The sequence below is a fragment of the Phragmites australis genome, chromosome 20 (assembly GCF_958298935.1).
Source record: "Phragmites australis chromosome 20, lpPhrAust1.1, whole genome shotgun sequence".
Taxonomy (NCBI): domain Eukaryota; kingdom Viridiplantae; phylum Streptophyta; class Magnoliopsida; order Poales; family Poaceae; genus Phragmites; species Phragmites australis.
Genome location: NC_084940.1, coordinates 15,495,349 through 15,517,375, shown reverse-complemented (window position 1 = coordinate 15,517,375; position 22,027 = coordinate 15,495,349). Strand labels below are relative to the sequence as shown.

The window sequence follows — 22,027 nt, the reverse complement described above, 5'->3', positions numbered from 1 at the left end:
GGATCCTCTCATATTTAAAAGGTGGCAGATCTTAGTCGTACAAGATTAAGACTCCTAATTAAAACCGAAGACAACTAATGAATATGATTCGGCTATGCCTTCTGATCTTTAAACTTTCTATAACTAGCATATCTTTCATAGTTGGTCACGTAAATTTCTGTATATCTACCCGAGTATCCTTTATTGCAATTCGGCTTCCCTAGATTCAACTACGCATTTGATCCGAACATCTGTTTGAAGAACAAATGCTCGGTTCAATTACGTGCTCAAATTCGACCAGTCATTGTTTGGTCCGAACAGCTTCCCAGACTTGACTAGCTACTCGGTTCAACCACCTTGTCGAAAATCACCGTGGTCAAAAATCACATGATCGGAGATCACCGTGATCAAAGATCATTGTGGTCGAAAATCACATGGTTAAAAACCACCTTAGTCAGAGATCACATTCATGTATTCAATCAGATCCAACAATATCCCATTAAATCAATTATCACTGTCATTACCACTATAGATATTGAATCTTCTCATTAACATATTGCACACCAAATGATTAGCCAGTTACAATTATATTCAGAACCGAGCATTCAAGGCAACTCTCCGCATCATTTCGCCGATGTCGTCGGAGGGCAGCTATCCTTGACGCACGCCAGCACGTCCCTGTACTCCCTGTGCACGGTGAAGCTGTCGTACACCTTGCCCTCGCTGGATCGCTTGTACTCGTAGAGAAGGGACGAGTAGTTGAACGCTGTGAGCTTGACGAAGCCATACTCATCTCCCTGTAGATGCTCCACGCCGGGGCCACGGTGGTGAAGTTGCTCAGGTGGCTGCCGCTGCCCCCGACGACGACGTTGATGGTGCCGTTAAGAGTGCCCGAGTAGTGAGACTTCTCCGAACTCACGCATTGTTTCTGCACAGGTTAGCATTAGCATGCACGCACGCAAGTAATTAAGCTTCTTGTTGGAGGAGTTGGCACTTGGCAGTACCTCAATAGACAGGGCAAATCCTCTCGTAGTCGTAGCTGTGGACATGGCTGTAGAACGCGATGTCCACCGTATACTTCTGCCGAAGCTTCTGGAGGCTTTCCCGGGCCATCGGCTCGGCAAATGATCCTTCCTTTCCGTAGAAGAAATCGGAAGAGTAACCAAGAACGCGATGAGCGATCAATATCAGCCATGGCTGCTTCTTCCGGTCAACTGTGGCGAGGCAGTTCTCGATGAACTTGTACTGCTCCGTGCCTTCCTGCCAGTCGTGCTCGCTGTCTGCGACACAGAACCGGAAATCTGTTGAATACCTGTTTAACAAGAACAAAGTGTCTTATGCATGGTAAATACTGTCACTGTTGGTGATCTGACAATACTGAGATATGGTGAATTGAGCTAGCTACTAACACTTTTTTCATTTCGAGAACCAAGCTACTGCCACTTACCAGTAGTTTGCTCTGTTTTCTGTTGGCGTATAGTACATGGTTTCAGCTAACACCCCACACTCTCCTCCTGAATCCGTTCCATTGTAGAAAGACCCACTGTTGGGCAAATCTCGTTCATGATTCCCACTGCATCAGACAAAACAAGTTATATCGAAACACCGATGATTTCTGAAAGTGTTCTCGAGGCACTGGGTTTCAGGAAAGATTAGAAACCTCGCAATCATCTAAGGGACTCGTGAAGTAATCGCTTCGACTTGTTGCGTGAACTGATCCCATTGTGAAACGTACCCATTGGCGTAGGTAATATCGCCAATGTGAAATACTATGCCTATGTTGTCAAGGTCCTTGATTAGTGTATCAGTAGTGTTAAGTGATCAAGGCTGGTAGTTGCTGTACTCATTGCTTCCATCCCTTTCAGCCTATAATTGACAACACTGTGTGAGTCCACAAGGACAACGGCTTTGAAATATATAATTTGTAGAAGACGATCATGTAACATACATCGATAGCGGAATGCAATTGGAAACAGCTACATGATAATTTTGCTTCAGAAGGACTGAGGTAGTTGCGAACTCCAATTTTTTGAGGGGAATACAGTAGGGGAAATCCCCACAGTAGGCGAATATAACGATGGAGATGCTTTCTTCTCTGTTCTTCTGTGAGGGTCATATTCACCTGCTTCTTAGATTCAAACTAAGTAGGGACAGCAAGTTAGTAATTTTTTTTGAGGGGAATACAGTATGGGAAACCCCCACTGTCATAGCCACTTGTCCATGTGACAGTCATCTAGCAGAACACAAGAAATTCTTGAGAGTGTCGTTGCAGTTCGAACTTTTAAGATACGATGCATCTCAAATTAGATCAGTATGGCATTAGCTACGACTAGATTTGCCGGTGTTGGACAGAGAGGAGAGAACAACCAACCTCGTTCCAGGATCTTCCCTGTGCTAGGCGTGGATAAACTGGGGCTTTCGGGTTCGCAAAAGCTATCCTATTTGATACTGCAATAAGTTTCGGCTGTGAAAGAAATGGATGAAGTCAGTGCTTTTCCATCGAATGACAGAAAATAGATAGCATGACACTGCGACGTCTTATGCAGTAACTGACATTTGAGAGTCCACCAGTGAACACCGCAAAGGAAAAATCTTGCCGCTGATTGATCAACTGGAACTTCAGAATCCCTTTCCCGGACTTGCCATAATCCGATGAATAAATCGCAAACTGATACTGAAACCACCACAAAAAGATTTTTATGTCAGGTGTTCATCTTAAGAATGCGAAGATTAATCACTGTTTCCTCTGACCTTTATCGGTGCTGAGCATATCACAGGACCTGGGCCTGACCCATGAGAACCAGGGCATGTGGATGCACTGCAGGAAAGTGCAGGAACATATCGGACCATGATTGCGATCACACAAATCTCACAATATGAAAATGAATATCCTGTAGCCCCAAACTAAATGTTCAGATGATGTGAGCAAGTAACTGTACTTGAAGTTTGAAGGAGAGAATACGCCGACCCAATCGCCGTCGCTTGGATGGGGAACAAGAAACTCTACCGTTACCCAGGCAGTATCTTCACCCTGCATCCACAACGCTATGTCAGATATCTTTTTCATGCAGCAAAATGAAGGACCAAACAGTAGTAAATTCTCGAAGTTTCCATGGTATCATCCCTTGATTCGGATGTCCATGCATGGTCCACCGTTGAATTTGGACATCAATAACTGGGTAGAATTCCCATTTCCAAAGATATCCTATATAGTGATTCGTGTTAGTTTATCTTCTCCCAGCAAAAGATTGTCTCCATTGGCTCTGGTCCACTATCCCTCTCTCTCTAACCACACCTTGGCCTATATGCTTTGCGCAGCTCACCACCCGGGCACAACAGTTCTCCCATACGACAAAGCACAAGAACGAAGCAGAGCAACCAAATTGATAGGCCATCCAAGTCAGAATCATGTACGTATGGCATGCCTGGATGTCGTGGTCATGGAGTTCTTCGCCAAGCATGGCATCAATTTAATAATCGGCTATGTGTTGGTTGGAATTTCAAACAGTATGTTGCTTATTATTTTATTTCAATTCAATGATATTTCAGTCTTCAACTGAAACAATGTAATAAGGCCCAAGACTACGTGCATTCATGATGTAGAAGCCATAATATTTTTCCTTTATCTAATAGATCTATGTCAGAATGGCGATGTTTTGCGTTTTATGGGGAGGTCGTGGATTCTTGGGAAATCTTGTTACATTGATCACGATGATTCAAGTGTCACTAGCGCATATTTAACAATACATCGCAGCTAGCTATAAACATTCCAGTTAGATTTTTGCCTCTATAGAGAAGAGAGGATACAAGAAAAAGATACTTATTGACTATCATGTCATGTACCCTGTTCACAAGCTATCTGATGGGCCATTCAGCTAGCTATCCCCTTTCTCTTTTCTCTTCCTCCTCCCATTTACTATCTCACCTCTATTTAGACCAAGCTTCCCTTTCCTGTACTTCACTGAATTAAACACCCAGGTCCGGAAACTTGTATCCCTTTCCTGTACTTCACTGAATCAAACACCCAGGTTCGTAACATACCAGTGTCTATTCATGCACTCGAACACGCTCACAGCTTGTAGAGCCCTATGAATATGACATATAATACCATATTAAGTTTGGAGATCTTGCTATAGTCGGACTATTGAAATTGCTATCATATATCAGATATGCACTCTTATGGATAGGAGTTGACTCTACTTGTAGAGATACCAGCAATGCCACCTCTATTTTCTATTGCAAAGGTACAATCAGGAAACAAACTAGAGGCAATAGTACAAATATGTCTTTCCTTATAAACTCTGCTTCTCGCTCCAGGAACTCTTTTTTTTTTTTTTTTTAAAAAGCCTTCTCTTGGTACATATGAACACACGAAGCTTCAGCGGCGAGATGCAATCTTCTCTGAATATTCTCTGAGACTTCGGGACACACAGGTGGAGGTCACATGACTGAAGATTGCGTCATTTGGTTCGTGTTGTCTGCTCATCCATTCCATTGGCGTGATAGTAGGGCATCAAAATGCTTTGCCTGCACGAACTCCTCTCCGAGATCAAGCAAGTTTTGTTGTCTCGATATAACGATGAGATTTAATAAAGCTTCTATTATAAAAAAAAAAGATGAATTTATGTTCCAGTTTCCTGTGTTGCCAGAATCGGGAACTACATATGTTAGATATATGATTTCCATAGGATTCATCCTGTAACGACTGATTATTTTGGTCGTTCGATTTTCAGTTTTTTAGATTGATTAATTGAAGGAAGCAGGACTCTGTATCATTATGAGTAACAACAGAGGTCGAGCAGGCGATGGGCGAAGCGAGCAAAGAAAATGCCCAGTACAGAGTCCTGCCTAGAAGAGGGGCGACAAGCTCGCCAAGCGAGGGTACATACGTACCTTCGCGCCGAGCAGCGCCAGCGACGCTCGCACTGCGGCGGACGTGTTCAGCGCGACAGCGGCTGCACGCCGTGCCCCGCGGCGACGGCGACGGCGGCGAGCGGGAGGAGGAGCAGGCAGGCCAGCCGCACGCCACCGTCCCTCATGCTTTGAATCCCACGAGTACGAGCTACTGCTTTCTTTACCCTGTTGTGGGGTTACTACGGAACGGAACGGACAGCACTGGGTGGAATTTATCAGGAAACGGAACGGAACCCGACGGGTCATACAAAATTTGACTGCACCTATCTATTTTGGCTAACTCCATCTAGATTCTATACGTCCAATCAAACGAAAAATTAGATCACCCTATCTATAATATCAAACAAAAAGATTAGATCATCTCATCCAATAAAACATGGATCGTCATATTCCACTTAACTTTATCCTCCAACCAAACGCACCCTAAATAGATTGGCTCGCCACATAAGCGGTGCCTGCTCTCGGTGTGACCTTTGTAATGATATTTTCTAAAATAGGCAAAATTTTAATAGTATAGATATGATTGACCAAACCTATCTAGCTTGTTAATGAGATATTTCATATTGTATCTTTCATATCTTTATATAGAGTACTTTTAAAAAAGATTTCTTCTATATATCTCTTCGCACTCCAACAGATTATTCATATTCCATCCTCCTATATTTTAATAATATTTTACTTTCATTTTTGAAGCATGTCCCTAAGGTATCCTGGTGTATTTTCTTTGTGATTTTAGGTACAAACTGTAATAGTCTTTCCAGTTGTCTATCCTGAAGTTACAACTATGGAGTGCAGTTTTTGTATCTCTGTAAACGCACCATGTAATTTGTTTACTCATTTCGATAAATGAAATGGAATCAAGTCTTTTCGTCCAATTGAGAAGTATAATCCCATTGCAATTTCTGCAGCTTATATGCCCTGTCTCACTCAGCTATAGCATGCATTGGTTGATTAATTTACTTGTGCTGCCAGTGTGTCATGGCCATTTCCATTATTCGTTTGGAGACGTGTGATATCAGACTAAATGGTGCCCAAATGTTTTGAGGAGATGAAATTTATCGAATTTTAGAAATTGCATATACAACAACAACCTCATTGGTAAGTATGTCTGACAAAGAAGATGCAATTCTACACCAAATTAGTATTTTTCAACAAAAGAATCACACAGTCATATTCCAAGTAGATCTAACAGAATGTAAAGATATGCTGAGAGTTTATAGTAAAATGAATTAAATGAACTAAGGCAAAGTTTTCACATAGGTTGCACTAATCAAATGACAACACATCCATCACCCTCTTGCGGGACCCTCCGAAGCTTGTAAAGAATTCAATGAAAACAGAGAAGCCCCAAGAATTGAAGAGAAATGTGAACGCAATAGAAAGCAAGAATAGAGAAAAAGAATTGTGAGGGCCCCCATGCATCACGGGTCGACTGCGTCCACGAGTTTTGCATCGCCACACCACTCAGACCTGTAGATCTACGCATGGAGCTTGGTGAGGATGAGCGAATCATGGGCCTCAGCATGTTGCCGCACGACATTGCCGCCAGGCACTCAGTGCACCTGCACAACGACCGATGGAAATGCGCTTGGAGCTCGACAAGGACGCACGCTGCTAGATCCACATAGTCCCCACACGGATCCACCGCGGGATGGGACTCCCTCTGTAGCATTGGGGTGGAGGTGAGCCTACAACCTAAGGGGCGACCGGAGGTGTCGGGGGCTCAGGACAGAGCCACAAAGGTTGGAGGAGAGCTACGGAGGCCGGCAGCGTCGAGGGCGTTGATATGGGCGAGGAGGTCATCGACGATGTTGTTGGCATGCTTGAGGACGCTGTAGGCGAGGATGGGGAGGCCAGTGGAATACTTCTGGGAGGTGGGGAGCGGGGCATGACCAGAGGAAGGGGAGGCCTTGGCGAAGATCCTCTCGAAGCCAGATGCCGGATGGTGGTGGGAGTGCACAGGGGTGAGCACAGTTGGAGGATGGCATGGGGGGAGAGACGCCAAGTTTGGTGTGCGGAAGGGCCGGGATAGCGTGCCCGTCAAAATAGCGTGGACGATGGAGGCTCTCTTAAAAACTGGCTTTTTATTTGTTTTAGCTATTCGCTCGCATGGAGAGTGCGATGGCGAGGCTTTTAGAGATGCTCTTATGCACTTACATATGCACGCTAAAACATAGGTAGCATCCTCGATAAGGATCAAGAATTACGAAAATAGTTGTATTGATGCATCCACTTATGTGTTTGTCGACGTAAGCTAGAGATAGTGCTTCAAATACTCAAGGCGAATGATTTAAATGCGCAAATAGTCCAACTCGGTTCAGTATGGGTTTACCGAGTCAATTTTGCATACGTACGTATGAATGTGCCTAATAATACTGTAGCGCACAAGCAATCCTTAGTACTATGCAAACCTTTTTCTGTGCAATCAACGGTGGGTGAAGTACTATTACCCACTTAAACTCGATTAATTAGTCAACAGAAGAGTGTTTTTCCGGTCCTCGAAAGGTGCCATCAAATTATACCATTGGAGGTACCGAAATTTAGTACTAGATACCAAATGTTAGTAACTCCATAGTTATAATTATTGGTACCTCCGATGGATGGTAAAAAAGCTATGTTTGACATTATCATTACACACTTAGAAATACAATTTTGCAAATAGTGACCAAGGTCATAAATGCCATGTACCATCCGGTTCCAGAAACAATGAGAATTGGGTTCTCGGTGTTCCTCGGGCCCAATAAGTAGTTATCGGTCGATCCAATGATAAAAAAAAAAGAAACCTTGTATTCCTAATCATCATGGTATTTTATTGGCACTGGCAAGCTATCCTACAGAAAGCACCTCGTCTGCCTTATGCCATATTTCATAGCCAGTCCCAGTTATTTCTTGAATCTCCATGTAAACTGTTGTAAGGCGCACTGCCTAATTTATATGCCATGTGATGTCTGCAATTTAAGCCTGCTAGGGCATGTGCAGATGGATGACAACGCTAAGCCATCCAGACAACTCAAATTTTCGGCATTGTCTGTTAGTAACAAAGGGCGTGAGCAGATGAATGACAATGCTAGTCGTCAATCGCCTATGGTTTTCTTGCTGTTTTTTAGGTGGTGTTTGTGCAACTCTTGTAGTTCATGTCAGACGATTTAGGTAGAATGGACCGCACACTGCGTGGAATTGGTGGCATCGTACTGTAAATCATACCATATGGTCCATATTACCACCACACTATGCGCATGTCTAACATGAAGCACCTCTGTTGTATCGAAGTCGGATTTAGCTGACCTACTGGAGCACAGCTTTCCTCAGCCTCCATCATCAGCTCTAGTTCACATGCAAGGTCAATTGTAACACACTGACGCCGTCAATGCTTTACATGAACTAACATTTGTGCTTGGACCACGTCGGCGTTTTCAATAAAGGCGTCATATCTAAAAATCAAAGTTCCCTTCTCCCTTGGTGATAATTTTTATTTGCGATTATTGGAGTGATCTTCTATAACACCCCCAATGGTCCCATTTGATGGCTGACGCTGTACTTTGGGAACAGCCAGTGAGACTGCTGCTGATGTATCACTTTGCAACTAGTCTCCCAACAGCATAGTAGACCACAATGGTAAGATCTGGGTTATTACAATTAACCTAGCACAGGGCAAGTGCTATCCTCAGTCCTCAGACAGTTTCAACAATACTTTGCTTTTCAATTGGAGGAGCTTCACCATGTCCTCAAGGAGACCTACAGATACATATACATGCGGCACAGCAATCCTCATCCCGGAAGAGTTGATTTGAGCCTTATGATTTCTATCCTATAGCACACAGGCATCCTCTGCCATATGCTACTCAACTAAGACAAACCGTATGCTTGTATATTTGGTTCAACTGAATCACACACGCTATGATGCCGTCAAGTCTGCACCGTGTAGTTAGCTTGACAAGCAGAAGCTCAAATTCTGCTATTGATCATAGAATCCTCGCCTTTGGTTTTGGGGCTGTTCACCTGCCAATAGACCAATCAGAGTGCAAAGAACAATTTCAGAAAGTGAGGAACTGGATGAGTCGGTATTTAAATAGAATTAATTGCACACCATGAAGTGCAAACTAAATTGACAAAATATAGTAGAGATTAGAGAAAGAAGATAATGATGCCATATACTCCATGTTTTGGATATGCCATTGTATTCAATGTGTACCTGACTGGACCATTATTTTCCACTAGAATATATTTATAAAATTCAGTAATTTTATGAGATTGTGGAAGTTTTTTCAAGCATAATCTACACATATGACTTTCATGTTTCCAAAATAAATATTTTAAATGTCATTGATAGTAAAATTTCATAAGTTTGACCGGGTCTTGTCCAAGACGTCAAGTATTTGTGATTGGAGGGAGTAGGTAACAAGCTGCACATGAATAATTAATTTTACAGTTTGATGTGAGTCCTCATGTACTACACATTTGTTCAAGGGAACAAGTTACTCACTGAACTCATCGTCATCATCGGTCTGACTGGTGAAAAATGGAGTCAGATAGTTCTTGTCAAGGGCAGTGAATGACGTCGTGCTGTGTCATCATTTGAAAAAGGTTAAGAAATAGTTTGCATAATTATGACTTCTAAGCAAATGGAAACACAGAATACCTTTTGTGGAACTCCTTGAGTTTCATTCTCAATCCTCCCCCAGATGATGTACCTTCGTCATAACTCGGAGGAATGTAACCATTGTTGTCCTCATAATTCTAAGAATGGTGGAACATAGAAATGTTAACTTAGTAAATTATTCTCAGAAATATCAAAAGCAAGCAATAGCATGACAATACAGAGCATATATCCTCCAATCATGTAGTAACTGAAACCATACGTGACTAATCAACCAGAGTTTCAATAGATAAAAAGATATGGGGAAAGGAAATAAGATGATCCACTGTAGTCACTTTTGATGCTAAAATACAAGAATTTGCTAACAAGACAAGAGTCCAGATCTGCCACAATTCAAAACCTTATACAAAGATTAAATAATTTTTGGTAGAGTATTGGAGAGAATATAGAAATACCAAATACTCATTATCTTCTTCCTCTGCTCTATCCCTCCTCCCATCAGCGGCAGGGATGCAAGCTGGCACCCAATGGGTATTTCTAGGTCACTATTTTAGCTCATTTACTTTCTCAGCTTAAGTAGGTCGGAGTGCATCTTTAGTTCAACTGAGTGATATCTGGGTCGGCCCAATGACCCAAAAAAAAAAAGGAAAATTTGCATCCCTCAGCCACTACGATAGTAAAAGAAAGTGAGAAGAGAAGAGGGAGGGAGGACTTTGATAGGTAAGGCCTATCAATTGCAGAGGATAAATATGACATTTTGGACCCCCTTTGGTTCCCTGAATTGCAAGATGATAGTATTATAATGGACAGAGTGAGCAAATGCAGACAATTTTCCAGAGTCCAACAGCTGAATAATAATTAAAGATGTGTTTTGGCAAATATAATCCAAGTGGAAAGTCTTAGAGCCAACTGGGAATCTAGAGTAGACATGTACAATTGTCATATAAAAAATACATTAGCTACCAAGCTAGAATAAACACAATGTTTATGAGCACATATCAAAATATGAATTTCAGTACATATTCCTAATATTATATACCAGTTGTAAGGCTAGCCACATGTGCCAGACAAATAACCTAAAATTAAATGCATTAGAAGGTAGCTTCTTTGAAGAAACAAGAAGAAATTGAGTTAAGAAAGGCTTACTTCTATTGATGTGTTCTCATCGCCAACAACATCCAAAGCTTCTAGCATTGTTCCCGTTGACCCTCCAATAAGAAGTACCTGCATAATTCAAAGTAATCGATCAAAGCTGTTGTGTGGACTTGTAAGGATATTACGGTGATTTTTCTGATGGTATCAATTATCCCACAATACAGTAATTCAGGAAGGCCATATCTGCAACCTTTAGCAAAGAAAAAATGCATTTGCCTGACACAACAGTTTGATTTATTGCTACCAAACCTGTAACCTTGTAACTTTGTGTTACAAAAGTCATAATGCTTGTAATTTTGTGCACTTCACTCCAAAGACTATTAGCAGAGTATGTTTAATCACATAACAACATCTGAAGGAAAAAATGGCACACCAATCCATAGCTTCATTACATCTTGTGTTAATGGCCAAAAAATTTTGTTTAGAAAAAAATAGAGAAAGAAGCAATTACCGTCAAAACAACAATCGCTGTGGTTGTGGTGAATATTGTTTTTCCATGTCCTCCAGGAAGTTCATTCAAAGATTGGAGAGCAAGGGCAAAAGCCATTGCCCCTCTAAGCCCTGTTTGTCCAAAGAATAACAGTGAGCTTCATAAAGTTGTCAGTCATATACAGTAGCAAATCATAACTGTAGCAGCACTCACCACTAAACCAAAGTGCTTTCTGATGCTTTAGAGGTATACGGCGATGTTCTGGCCGAGACATATTAACCAAGTATGCACAAGAAAAGACATTTGCTGCCCTATAAAGTAGAAAGTGCATCAGTTTATCTTGAAACAAAGCAAATACAAATGATCACTCTAAATATTGGATAGAAATTGCTTGGTAAATGAAAGTGGAAAGAAAGAGGCAGAGTTTTTGTTCAATGAATTGAGGCTTAACTCCATACAATGGATTAAGTATTTGGAGTAGAATCATTTCTCTAGTGTATACTGTAGGGTCATAGATGCACAATGATAAAGCATCAGCCTTTCATACAAATCCGGGTATGAGCATTGCAAAATGATAAAGCATGAGTCTTTCATACAAATTCCAATACATGTGTTCCTACAGACTACGCAGAAATAAATATAGTCACGTAGCTATGCTTTCTAGTAACTACTATATTTATAAAATGAGGTCGTAGCAGTACCTTGCGACAATTATGAAAATCTGTTTTTGAGTAAGTCAAGGAACAAAACTTAAACAATTGAAAGGCCACCAGCCGGTGATTATTTTTTATAAAAAAAGAAAGGGAGTTTTAAGGATACAATTGAGAAGAAGATGAAGCCAACATGTGACCAGCTATGTTCTTCCATGGCAATATCAAAGCCCATATAAATGAAGCTGGAAAAAAAAACAGGGACAGTCAATAAGGAACAAAGAGCACGGTTATATCTTCCAATTAGGCAATTACTCAACTATTAGTGGTCTTAATGCTTACACAAATGTTTCAGCCAAAGACGAGAGTAAGTGAAAAAAGGCGGAAACAAAGCGCTGTGAGTTGTCTGAAAGATTTGAGTATGTATAATGCTTCATAACCTGAGAATAAATAAGAAATATATGTCAGGCATAGCCACAGTACAAACATGAATGATATAATATGATAAATTGCATAGTGCTTACCATCCCCGTGAATAAAATAGAAACAATCCCTGACAAGCCAAGTCCTTCTGCTAACATATACCTATAAATAATGAGCAAAGTGTCAATGAAACAAATCTCTCAAAAAGAAAAAATTGAAGTTTAAAAATGTTCTTACGAGAAGTATGGAAAGAGAACGAAAAGGCAGCACTCCAAGTTCTGCAAACTGAAATAGTAAACAAATCACCAAATTAAGCATTAGCAACATATATCAATCATAAATGAAATGAAAACTGAAAATAGCCAGCATGATATAACTTACTTGTCGACGTCCAATCCAGCATATTTGAATAGGTACTGATTGGTCAAGGGGTCACAAGATCATATAGTAACTCAATGCGCAGGAGAGCAAGTAATTGGTAGTTTGGTACACAATATTGCCTAAACGCTTCATATGTTAGATCAAGCTTACTGCTGACTCACCAACCACTCAAAAGCATCAGGCAAGAAGAACAATAACAGCATGTTACATTAAGAAAAAAATAGATAGCATGCCAATAAGGAGAAAGGAAATAATTGGAAAAACATAATTTTTGCCATGAAAGTTGCCCAAACCATATAGCATATTCAATAGATATATAAAAAATATGCTCCAAAATGCATCTGGTGCAAAAACAAATGCAAATTTCACTACAACAGATCAATCATAACAAGTGTGTGTAGCATTCATATGTTCGAAACAAAGTTTCGCATTTTAAACTTTGGAAAAGGATATCAGAGCAGAGATAAATCCAACTCCCACACCTGCAAATCAGGAAATGAAATGGTTATATAAGCTGATTGAATGAATAATGATAGGAAAAACCACTAGATCAGAGAATTCATAATGAGAAACATGTTAATGCCCAGAAAAAAATCCATCACTAAATCAAAAGAGACCAACATCAGATTTGATTTTAGCCTTGAAAGAGTTTATTTTAGTCTGTCGTTAACAAAAGGAAAAGTTAAGAAACAATATGCATTTGTTGTAGTTACAATAACTGATTGCCAAAGATTTGAACCATTAAACAACTGCTCCCGTGAAACTGCAAAGTTCAGCAGTTCAGCGCAATACCATTGTAATTCAAACCAACTGCTGTTTCCAAAAGTGATTGAGGTGCAGATAAAGATAGAACAGAAAGCAAAAAAAAAAAAAAAGGATTTTATCTGACTAAGAACAATTTAAAGAAACTAGACAGGAACTATGTGCTCTTTTATGTCTTGAAACATGATAACGTGAGCATCTACCTTCTGGACAACAGTAACCCAATATTCGATTATATATTTTGTTGGCAACATGGTACTGTACCTATATCCAGTGTAATATGGTAATCATAAAAAAAAATAGACAAATGCTGCAGCAGATTCAGTTGAAACGAAATTTGCACTTAGACCATTCGTATATTGCCTACTTTTTGGTTCAATCAGGGCACCAAGCCATATATTTTAAACCGTGTAGAAATGGAGATTTGACAGTACTAAAACTTTCAAGCATTAGTTTCAAAATGCCATGGGTACATGCGATCATGAATGGCGCAATCTCATAAACTTAGAGCCATGAGGCAAAGTATCAATTGAACAGATTGTATTTTGAGCAGAGGTGCAACCTGATGACATTGAACCAACAAAGATCTCAAGGAACTGGAGAATCATCATAAAAAAGTTATCACCAGCTGCCGCATTACTTCTAACTGATGACATTGTCCTGAAGAAAAGTACAGACATAAGCAAGAAATGCATGGCTTGTAAAAAGAATAGTGCATCAGCTCATTGCCAGAAGCAAACCTGTAAAGAGAAATTGCCATCTGCCCTTGCCAAATAGGAAGATGCATAAGTTAGTCACAAGCACGAGGAAGCAGTGACAATTCTTGCATGCAATGGAAAGAAGTAAAAACATACCGCATCATTCAAAACAGATTCTCCAAACACCAAAGCATACAAGTTAACATCACTGCCCAGTTCCTGCACAGAAACAAGTCAAGAATTGTGTATTATTAGTCCACATGGCAACACCCTCAGGATCACACATTTGCCTTACCTTCCTCAAGAAATGTGCCATTAAATTCTAAGTAATGGGTACCACTGGAACAACAGAATCTAATTAATGAAAAACTAAGGACATCTACTGGAGCATGTAAATGGCTGTTTCGCACAACTTCACTATGTTAAACGACATAAAAAATAAATTTACCACTAAATAAAACTTTTGTTTTGCTGAAACATCAGTATGTACTGATTATCATGGATTTTCAAGTTGAGACTGACAACTAACTACAGAAAATGGGTATGACGCTGTATGATAAAACAGTATTACTCAGATTTTAAAGCATCCTATACCAGATAGTTGGGATATGAGCCTTTTCCTTTCCAGGAGAATTTTAACGTTCAATATAGGATATGCAGTGTTCAAGCCGTTTCTTGTTTATTGAACACTGCAGCTCAGGTCCATCTGAGATGCAATTGCATAAACTGACATTTTATTTTCAGTACCTCAGGGTGATTTTCTACAAACTTCGCAATGCCATGTTCTAAAGGTCTAGTAGAACTATCTAGGACACATATTAGGAACAGGTGCCCCTACCTCTTACAGTGTTATCATATAATCACTAATGAGGCCACAAAATTGGTCTAGTTATAGTTAGGCCACATAATCGCTACAAGGTGGGGGTGATCAAGTAAATAACGCATGCCTCCTATTTGAACCTTGAATCAATGTGTAAGGAATGATCCATTGGTAGTTACAATAAAGCTAGCATGTAGAGCATACTTAAAAAACCACTACAAATGTAAATAAACCATGACACTCATGTTTCAGAAAGAAGGAAATTGGGAAATATGAACATCGGAACTTCTTCAAACAACAGAGAATATTTAGTTATTTACAGGAAAATTCCTGACTAAAATTTGCATTAACTCCTTAGCAAAATCATAAGAAAGAAATAAGGTCAGAAAATTTCAATAAAACAGGCTTTGAGATGATGGCTAACTATAGGTTCAAGAATGACATAAGAAAACAAATACAGGCACCTGGAATATTGATAGCACTGTGACAGGATCAGTTGCAGATATAAGAGAACCGAACATAAGACATTCAACCAGTGGAAGTTTATACATTAGAAATGTCAGTCCACCAAGATAGCTGCAGTATGATAAAGAATAGACTCAGAAGATAATATTTCAGCAAAAACTAGCAAACAGAGTTTGTAAATTGCTTACACAAGAACTCCTGTTACAACAGAAGCAATGAATGTCCCCAGAATGGCAAAAGTTACAATAGCCCCAAAGTTCGCAAAGAATGGTTTCTGTAAATCAATTAAGAGATTTTTTTTAAAAAAAGTAGCTTGGATAAACAAAAATGTGGCCTTTGTGAAGTACTTACAGGAGATAAGCTGAATCCTGATTGGGTATATTGAAGTCAAGGAATCCAAATTTAATATTCGAAAAGAAGTATTCCAGTAAGGATGTTTATGAGTAAGCATTAGGAGGGGTTGTAAACCTTTTTCCCATCAAGAAAATTAAAAATGTTGAAAGAAAGGAAATTTGAAAAAAGGATATAATATTATCGGAGGTAATAAGAACAAGAAGAAAAATTCTTCATGAAAGTTGAACCACGTCCTGCAAATTGAAGGGAACAAGACATAATCAATGGGAACATGATCACATCGTGTGTAAGATCTATATTATAACAAACACCAAACAGATATTGAAGATGTATAAAGTAAATCAAATTACAAATAAACTACAAACCTAGTGTTGGTCTCCGTATTTGAAATATTAGCGAGGCCACCAACAACTAGACCTGCAATACAGGCATGAAAAAAATCCATAATTAAAGAATTCCCACCATATGCATGAGATAAATGATGAAAGCTCTTATGAAAGCAATCTAAAGTGAATCATAAATTTAAGAAGATACAATAAGAACAATGGAATAACTCAATTCATTCATGTCTACATATCATTTAACTAATTCAGCTGAGCTGACTGCACAGAAACACAGTTTCTATTCAAGAAAACATACTTTCCAGTGGTTCTAATTGATCAAACAACAACAGCTATTGCTAACCACCACTTGGAAATTGTGCATTAATCCTGGAACCTGGTTTGATCAAAACTTTCATGTTTAATTCGCATACTGCTATCTTTTATAAAATTAAGCATGATTCTGAGTGTTGAATTTTGCACAGAGTTAATAAGGACTACCCAAAAATATAAATTTGACTTCATCCTTTGTGAAGATTTTGGAGTTGCAGGGGTCACATGAATGCCTGACTGCAACAGATGTAACATATTCCTAACAGCTACAAATGTGCAGTTGTTCAAATGAGAACATAGGAATCCGGATGATTGCGATTAAAGCTACTTATGCATGTGCCACTTGGAACAAGTTACCAAGTCATTTTATGATATGATTTGGAGGAGACCCTGAAATAAACTTACAGCTCTAAACATCTAAACATTTTTGCTCGTTCCCAGAAACATGACAATGCAAGGAGATTAAAACTCAACAAGATAGCAACAAAACATAACTTGCCATTATCCTGGTCAAAAGTACCCACAAATACAATTGACCTTGTCCTAGCTTATGGCCATTGCCCATCAGGACATGAATTTGAGATCTATGTCTAACAATTAGCAACACAGAAAAGTTATAAATAAGTATTTACCTAAGGAGGGCATAAGGAGTTAACATTAAGCAGTTATTTGTACTTGGAGTGTAAAGCAGACTTAAGATGTAGAACAGAAAATAGGCATTGCGTCCTGAGGGACACAGAACACTGACTTATAAGCTCATCAGACAAGTACTGATGAATTGATAAGCGTGTTAAGAAAAGTACTGGTAAGCTAATCAGCACATTAACGAACAATTTTACCAGAGTTCACTCCAATTCTGCAGAAAACTAAATGAAGCGTACTACACAAACTTTGAAAGTCAGACTGCTATTATGTAAAATTATCATCCTAAATGAATCAATCGCATGTGTTTGACGGTTTGCACCTACTATTTTTAACATTTCAGCCTGGAATACCCCTGAATTCCAACCCCTGCTTACAAGTGATCACACCCGTATTGGTCCATTCGACCATCTTAGTTCCCTAAAATCCTTCCCCGTGTTGATCCATTCGAACTCCTTACTTCCGAAATCGCGCCACAGGAAAGCGGCTTGGGAACTAGGGTATCAAGCGCAGGCGCGTACGTACCGATGAGGAGCGAGGCGCTGGCCTCGGGGAGGTAGTAGAAGCGGTGGCGGCGGAGGACGTGTCCGAGCACGAAGGAGAGCACGAGCATGGATATCTGCAGCAGGATGCCGACGCCGGCCACCTGCTGCTCCTTCCCTGGCGGGGGCGGGGGCGGCACCAGCCCCGCCGCCGGCGGCGGCGCCACCGCGGCCAGGCTCAGCTCCAGCGCCATCCTCCCCGCAGGCGCCGGCGCCGCGAATAAGTAACCCTAGCCTCCCCCGGGCGCGGCGGCGCGGTGCGGTCAAGGGCGGAGCAGCTTCTAGAGGGTGCGGGTCAGGGGGAATCGGAGGTGGCGCGGCGCGGGTCGGGGAGAAATGCGAGGGCGTCGTGGTGGACCCGCGATTGATGCGTACAATACAAAGCTAGTAGTGCTTCGTGCGGCGGTTTGACGTTCTAGTACCAGCTTGGAGCCTAAATAAAAAAGAGTTTAGTAGGAGAACGGGTGGGAGATTTGGCGTATGTGATGTTTTACAGTTCGATGCACATGTTTTGCAGTAGTAACGTGGAAACACGTATGGTCAACGAGCGACGGGCGACGGTACGTGAGATGCGAGCTCACCTGGGAGGACGCGGGAGCGCGCGATGTGGGTCCATACGGGGAGCGGAGCGGAACACAGGGATGAATGGAATTTTCGGAGCAAAACACCGAGTGAGCGGAAAAAAACCCGTAGACGTTTTTAATAGTACAGATTTATATTTATTTCGGAAAAAATCTATCTTCGAGGTTTGAATTTGAATAGTATTTGAGGATGGGTAGCCAGCCAGGCGTCTCCCTGGGATTGGGGAGAAGTTGTTTTTGTTGTTGGCTGTGGTAGGAGGATGGAAGTTGTCACGTCATGGTTTTATTTTTTAAGGAAGTTGCTATTATTCATATGCCTGATTTTTAAGCTGTGTTCAGCGACAAGATTAAGACTAGAAAATATTGTAGTTGTTTTTTTAAACGAGCCCGCATAAAATACTCACTAGTTTGTTTAAATTGTTAGCAAGTCCGCCAAAACAATCTGTTACTCTTTTTCTGTACATAACGAGCGTGCAATAAACCGTTTTTTGTGTTTCAATTAAACCACCTCTTTTATGAGACCCTTTTACAGTCTAATACCAAAGCAAGTTTGTACCGAGCTCATTCAGAAGAACAATAACTCTACAATAAAAAGCTAAAGACAATATATCTATATTGGGCTATATAGATAGGTTGAGCTACATAAATCTGAATGAACCAGATTTTTAACTTTTGTACAAATAATAAATATAGAAATATAACATAAGAAAAATAAAAAGAACAGCCAAAATTACGAAATCATATAGATACACAAAACCAGGCTGATAATCATGTAAAAATTGCACAATAATTGATTTTCAAGCACATAAATTAATACAGAGCTGATAATTAAATATAACACATAAACGTCAAACTAAATAAAGATAGAGATCCATTACATGAAGTAATTACACAGATAGAACCAAGTTCTTGAAATAAAGCAGATACTTAAGCTGATAGATACTAAGGATGAACCTAAACCGGTAGATACTAAGATGAATTAATAGACTAAAATCTTATAGATTACTAATATCTGACATAGAAACATTCAGACAAGCCTCCTAATCTTCAGGTTGTTTGAAATATCAATATTAGGATCATACACATCGATGTTCAAGATACTGGAAAAGAATCACTGAATCAATCCTACAAGTGTAGCTAGTTCCCTAGACGTACCTGGCATGTGCAACATAGGAGACCTGAGCAAAAAAAAACAGATGAGCTAGAAGGATCAACAGCGGCCTTGAAATCAGCATTGGGTCAAGGGCAGGCTGCACATAAGCACTTATCGAATATCTAACTATAATATATATATATATATATATATAATATATAAGAAATATATCATATAGAGATGGGGTATGTCGTGTGCATACTTGACAACTTCGGATATTACGGAATTGAATCTATGGTACCTGATACTTCCGAAATCTAAAAGGTGTATATTAGAAAGACCTCGATTGCTTACTCAACTTGAGAAGACTAGTATCCATAACAGATTTATCTACTTAAAGGACAAGAAAGACTCACTATTGACTACGGATGGATAGAAGATGGTACATCACCCCTATATAAGGTGGGGACCTAGATCCCTAGGGGAGGCTCTCTTTTTTGGCTACTTGAGGCAAGCATCAGGACTTGACACAGAAGGAACTTGTTGACTTTAGCCCTAGATTAGACTAGATCTGATATACTCCTTGTAATAGGTCAGCCACATTGCTTGTACTCGCGTGAATATATATGCATTGTTGAATATCTAATTATGGGGTATATACATATAAAGAATATATTATATACGGATAAGGTATGCCATGTGCATGCTTAATAACTTCGGATATTACAGAACTGAATATGTGATACCTGATACTCCCGGAGATGCAGAAGGCGTATACTAGGAAGGTCTCGATTGGTTACCCAACTCGAGAATAACTAGTATCCCAACCGAATTTATCTGATTTTTCTTGATGGATAAGATGAACTCCCCATAGACTATAGCGAGATAGGTGGCGGTACAAGACCCCTATATAAGGTGGGGACCCAGACCCTCGAATGAGACCTTTTTTTAAGGAACACAACTTATCTGCAACTCTACACAAGCACTAGGGCCACATGAGATACTCGATGACTTCGTCATTAGTCTAGTTTAGATCACATCTACTCCTTGTAATAGATCTAGACACATTATCTGTACTTGAGTGAATACAGATATATCATCAACCACACAGGATGTAGGGTATTACTCCAATCGGGGGCCCGAACCTGTATACATCGCATGTGCCTCGTCTCTTGTTCGATTCCTGGATCATGAAGACACCCCTGTTATTCTCACGGATATATTGTCAAGGGAAAACCCTTGACAGTTGGCGCGCCAGGTAGGGGTCTTTTGCTTTTCAGGATAAACTATGTTTTGAGTGCACATTCGTACTGAATTCTCCGACGTCGTCTTCTACGACTGCTTCGAGTTGCCAGCGATCGCTCTTGAATCGCCTTTGGCTGGATCGAAGATCACGTTTGGAACTATAATTTTCTGTTGGGACGATCCCAAAGAGCTCAATGTTCTGCAGTTCATAGACAACGACAACGACGCAAGTGGTGATGACGGCTCCGTTGACAGCCAGAGCAGCCGAACAGATTGATTCATATTTATGGCTAGAGGAATCAAGGTCCCACCTACCGATCCGATGGTGGTAGATTCGAACACTGTGGTGAATAACTGCATGACAATCCCTAAGGATCTAGCAGCGGTGGCTGCCAATGTCGACATCATTGGAGATATACCACTGGGGACATCTGCAGCTGAAACTCTATACATTCCTAATACCATCGATCATCGACGAACCACAGGATGTGTCGGTGATATGGGAACCAGGGGTTTCCGAGTCTCGAGGCCAGGACAGCGCAGTGCCACGTGGTGTCCTCCCTCAGGGGCCACCTCCCCGAGGGCCCGAGAAAAGCCAGATCCGGGAGGGGGTACTCGGGGCCAAGAACAGTTGGTCCCCGAGTACCCAGAGTTCCCCGAGGACCCAAGAAGAGCCAGATCCGGGAGGGGGTGCTCGGGGCCAAAAACAGTTGGTCCCTGAGTACCCAGAGTTCCCCGAGGACCCAAGAAGGGCCAGGCCGGGGGGGCTCGGGGCCAGGAACAGTTGGTCCCTGAGTACCCAGAGTTCCTCGAGGACCTGAGAAGCCCTTTACCGGTGGATTCCGCAAGGGTTCCACGATCAGGTGTCGATTGGCGGGAGGCCCGATGCTGCATTTAAGGGGGAGCGTGAATGGTCACATCCAACCACTCCCCCCACGCCTGCCGTACTAATTACGCCAGCCCCTGCCACTGCCTGGCAGGGAGGCGTGGGCACAATTAATGCGACGGGTCCCATCGCATGTCCCTTCGCGGGGCCCAAGGAGGAAGACGGCTTGAAGATATCATCGACGGGCTCGAGGCGTATCGCCTGTCGCCCTGCTACATCAGACCGTGTCAGATCTACTCTGACCGGACGGGCGTGAGAGGATACTCAGTGGCTGACCGTGGGCCCCCCTGTACCTGCAAAAGTTGGGCCGTAAAGACTGACAGGACTGTCCGAGGGGCGCCTTTTCAACCCCCTGTAACATCAAACTGTAGACCCATGATGGTTATTTTCCATTTATGATTTACGGGAACTTGTGCCCTCGTTATGGGCATGCCCTGAAGAGCCTCCCTCCGGTAGGATAAAAGGGGGGGGGAGCACTTCATAGAAGACATGCCAATTGGATAGAGTTGAGGGTTAATCGAAGCTCACCCTCACACAAGTTCAGAAGTTCGGACACATCGGACTAGACTTGTAGAAGGAAGCTCAAGACTTAGAATAGCAGCAGCTTGTAACACAGAGATCCAGAGAAAGGTATTCTAAGAGCATTAATAACACATCAGACACACAGGAGTAGGGTGTTATGCCTCCGTGCGGCCCGAACATGTCAAATCCCTTGTGCATTTACTCCTACTAGCCGACAATCATTCATCCCGCCTAA

The 22,027-nt window shown here is 41.2% G+C and overlaps 1 protein-coding gene and 1 pseudogene across 1 annotated transcript; both read right to left on the bottom strand.

The window, feature by feature from the left end:
* Positions 1–559: 559 nt before the first annotated feature.
* LOC133901497 (probable inactive purple acid phosphatase 27) lies at positions 560–6,433 on the bottom strand (annotated as a pseudogene).
* A 2,065-nt stretch (positions 6,434–8,498) lies between these two features.
* LOC133901356 (sodium/hydrogen exchanger 6-like) lies at positions 8,499–17,916 on the bottom strand. Its single transcript, XM_062342706.1, has 22 exons — positions 17,449–17,916; positions 15,994–16,045; positions 15,802–15,861; positions 15,626–15,650; positions 15,463–15,548; positions 15,274–15,385; positions 14,146–14,208; positions 14,032–14,051; positions 13,854–13,951; positions 12,983–13,011; positions 12,530–12,561; positions 12,386–12,433; positions 12,250–12,310; positions 12,068–12,165; positions 11,895–11,970; positions 11,777–11,796; positions 11,289–11,386; positions 11,097–11,206; positions 10,637–10,714; positions 9,533–9,630; positions 9,377–9,456; positions 8,499–8,892 (listed from the first exon to the last, which is right to left on the bottom strand). Exons 1-22 carry the CDS (start codon positions 17,657–17,659, stop codon positions 8,849–8,851), a joined length of 1,599 nt encoding a protein of 532 aa, XP_062198690.1. The 5' UTR covers positions 17,660–17,916; the 3' UTR covers positions 8,499–8,848.
* Between the last annotated feature and the right edge of the window lie 4,111 nt (positions 17,917–22,027).

What these genes read in the sequence shown, in the direction of transcription:
- LOC133901356 (XM_062342706.1), bottom strand. Translation starts at nt 17,659, where the DNA reads ATGGCGCTGGAGCTGAGCCTGGCCGCGGTGGCGCCGCCGCCGGCGGCG. An exon ending in GTTCTCTTTCCATACTTCTC is followed by an intron (nt 12,311 to 12,385) that starts GTAAGAACATTT and finishes CATTATTTATAG; the next exon opens with GTATATGTTAGCAGAAGGAC. An exon ending in TCTTTGGCTGAAACATTTGT is followed by an intron (nt 11,971 to 12,067) that starts GTAAGCATTAAG and finishes TTTTTTTTCCAG; the next exon opens with CTTCATTTATATGGGCTTTG.